Genomic DNA, 2,262 nt, shown 5'->3' with positions numbered 1-2,262 from the left:
GAGTGAATGACCTTCAACGTCGCTTTAAAGTCGGCAGAAAGATTGAGCGACGGAAGCGTCAGTGCTTGCTCTAATTTCGCACTCAAGCGTTCAAGTTCATCCTTGTGTCTGGCAACACTAGCTCTTCCGATGTCCATGTCCATGAAGGACACGTACTCAAATACCAACTCCTTCAAGAACTTTAAGTCCTCTTCTGAAGAAGCAGCAGGACGATCAGATGGAGTAGGGCGAGGCATTTGGACCTGCCCCCAGGAAGCGAACAAATCCTGGATAGAACGAACAATCCTGTCAGCATCCTGCAAAGAAGATTGCCAACATTAAAAATATTCGTTGCAACGAATAAGTTGGAAATAGGAATGGGGCAAAGAGAAAAACTACCTCGTCGACGATCGTAGAAGATGGTGCACCCTCAGCCAAGCTGGCCACCAATGACTCGTCCATTTGTGAGGATTTCCCCTTGTCCGAGCGAGAAGACGTTGCCACAACGGGCGGACTCATGGGAGTATCTACAAAGTTCAAAGAGCAACCAGTCAGAAACCAATAGCACGAGCAAAGGTAAGACATCAAAAACTGAACTACCTTCTGCTTCGGTGATTGGGGGGTAGACGCCCTGGGAGGAAGGTGGCTCATTCATGAGTTGTGATGAAGAATCTGGGACTGAAGATATACCTTTAAGCATGATCCCATCATCAACCGGTTTGGATGAAGTAGCCTCAACAAGGGATGATGGAACAGGAGTTGGTAATGCCAAAGGCTTTGAAGGGGAAGCTGAGCTTTTCTGAAAAGTCCAAAAGATCATCAGTACACAAAAAAATTTTCAGATGGGGAAGAGCATACTTGTAAATAGACCAATTTAAATACCTTCCTTTTAACGATAAGAGGGATATCATCATCATCATCATCAACATCATCCTCCAGAATGGGAGATGCTGAAGCTGGTCGTTTGCGGCTTGGAACACTCTTGGCCATAGTTGGCTTAGCAGGGAGGGAAGAAGATGGACGAGCAGATTGTTTAGTACGACGAGAAGGAGAAGGGTTCCGAATAGACAAAGGAGAGGCCAAAACAGGAGGAGGAGAAGAAATACTCGGTTGATCTAATGAATGAAAGGCACGGTTGGCCTCAGTCGCAAATAATCTGCGCTTCACCGATGGCCAAAGTTGTTCGAAAAGAGGATGAGTAGCATGACAAGGATTAAAAGGGGCTAATGAAAAATGGCTTGATAAGTGGAGGTTGCGAACGTTTATAGCCTCTGCTTCCACCTTATTAATGGTATGAAAGCGGTCGTTTAAGTTCTTCGAATAGCAAAGAGGAACAGGCCAAGTTTGGCCGAAACCAAGCTGCCGAGCAAAAAATTGGGGAACATAAATTTCTACCCCAGCTTTGGCATTGGTCCCGATTAAGATATCGTGGAAAAGCTCCCTCCCAGTTAAGAACTGAATCCAAATGAGCAGAGAAGTGCTCGCGCTATCTAGAGTGGAAGGAGGATGTACATAGTTCGGAGTCAAAAAAGGAGGGAAAGGAAAGAAGGAAGAGATTGAATTTAAAGAATAAAAGAATAAAAAAATATCCCTTTTGGACATACTTACGGGAGTTAAAGGCTCCATAGCTAGCCCGTAACAACTAGCAGAAGGACAAGAAATGGATGGGGCACCAAGCGATGGAAAATAGGATCTCAACCACAGTTGAGTGAACCAAAGAGGTCCACTGCCAGTAGGAGATGCACCATTCTTCAATTGAGCCTGAAGAAAAGCCATACCTCTATAAAGGGCAGCCAAAAACAAAGAACATAAATTCAAAGGCCTGCCACGCGCCAGTTCATGCGCTATAGGTAGATAACTCAGAGAGGGCTTTATACTAGGCACGCACAACACATATTTACAAAGCCAGAGTAAAAGGAAGGCAACTCGCTCAGCATGAGTAGGTTCAGCACTCGAGTGATTGTGCAGTGTCTGCAGGCTTGAATAAGAATCGGTATAGTTTTTACCAAACTGAGGGGCGCCACCAGAAACTAAGATGCCTGGGAAAACGGTATCACCCAAAGGTGGTAAATTTACCAGAGCCCCAACATCCCTTAACGTAATAGACATGGGGCCAAGAGGAAAAATAAAGGTGTTATACTCAGAGGACCAAAAGCTCAAAACAATCGGAAAGAGCGCTGAATCAAAAGTAGGAGGGCAAATAGAGATTTCCAACAAATCAGAAATCCTAGCGCTATCAAAAAGTGCCTTAGTAGGACCATGACCCACAAGACGAGCATGCCA

The 2,262-nt window shown here is 45.1% G+C and overlaps 2 protein-coding genes across 2 annotated transcripts in view; both read right to left on the bottom strand.

Annotated features, from left to right (window-relative positions):
- The window catches only part of LOC111395137 (kinesin-like protein KIN-14F), a 21,839-nt gene extending 21,040 nt beyond the window's left edge, over window positions 1-799 (bottom strand). The window contains exons 1-2 of the mRNA XM_023021148.1: window positions 580-799; window positions 379-506 (exon numbers count right to left, since the gene is read on the bottom strand). Coding sequence (XP_022876916.1) covers window positions 379-506; window positions 580-799 — 348 coding nt within the window. The remainder of the gene's footprint in view (window positions 1-378; window positions 507-579) is intronic.
- On the bottom strand, window positions 266-1,978 carry LOC111395811. Its single transcript, XM_023021973.1, has 2 exons — window positions 379-1,978; window positions 266-296 (listed from the first exon to the last, which is right to left on the bottom strand). The coding sequence occupies exon 1, from the start codon at window positions 1,753-1,755 to the stop codon at window positions 799-801; it is 957 nt and encodes a 318-aa protein (XP_022877741.1). The 5' UTR covers window positions 1,756-1,978; the 3' UTR covers window positions 266-296; window positions 379-798.
- Between the last annotated feature and the right edge of the window lie 284 nt (window positions 1,979-2,262).

Source organism: Olea europaea, chromosome 6 (genome assembly GCF_002742605.1).
Source record: "Olea europaea var. sylvestris chromosome 6, O_europaea_v1, whole genome shotgun sequence".
NCBI classification, from domain to species: Eukaryota; Viridiplantae; Streptophyta; class Magnoliopsida; order Lamiales; family Oleaceae; genus Olea; species Olea europaea.
Note: the sequence above shows the minus strand (reverse complement) of the source record. Positions and strands in the feature narration are given on the sequence as shown.

Excerpts from the sequence above, each read along its gene's own strand:
- LOC111395811 (XM_023021973.1), bottom strand. The coding sequence starts at position 1,755 with ATGGCTTTTCTTCAGGCTCAATTGAAGAATGGTGCATCTCCTACTGGC.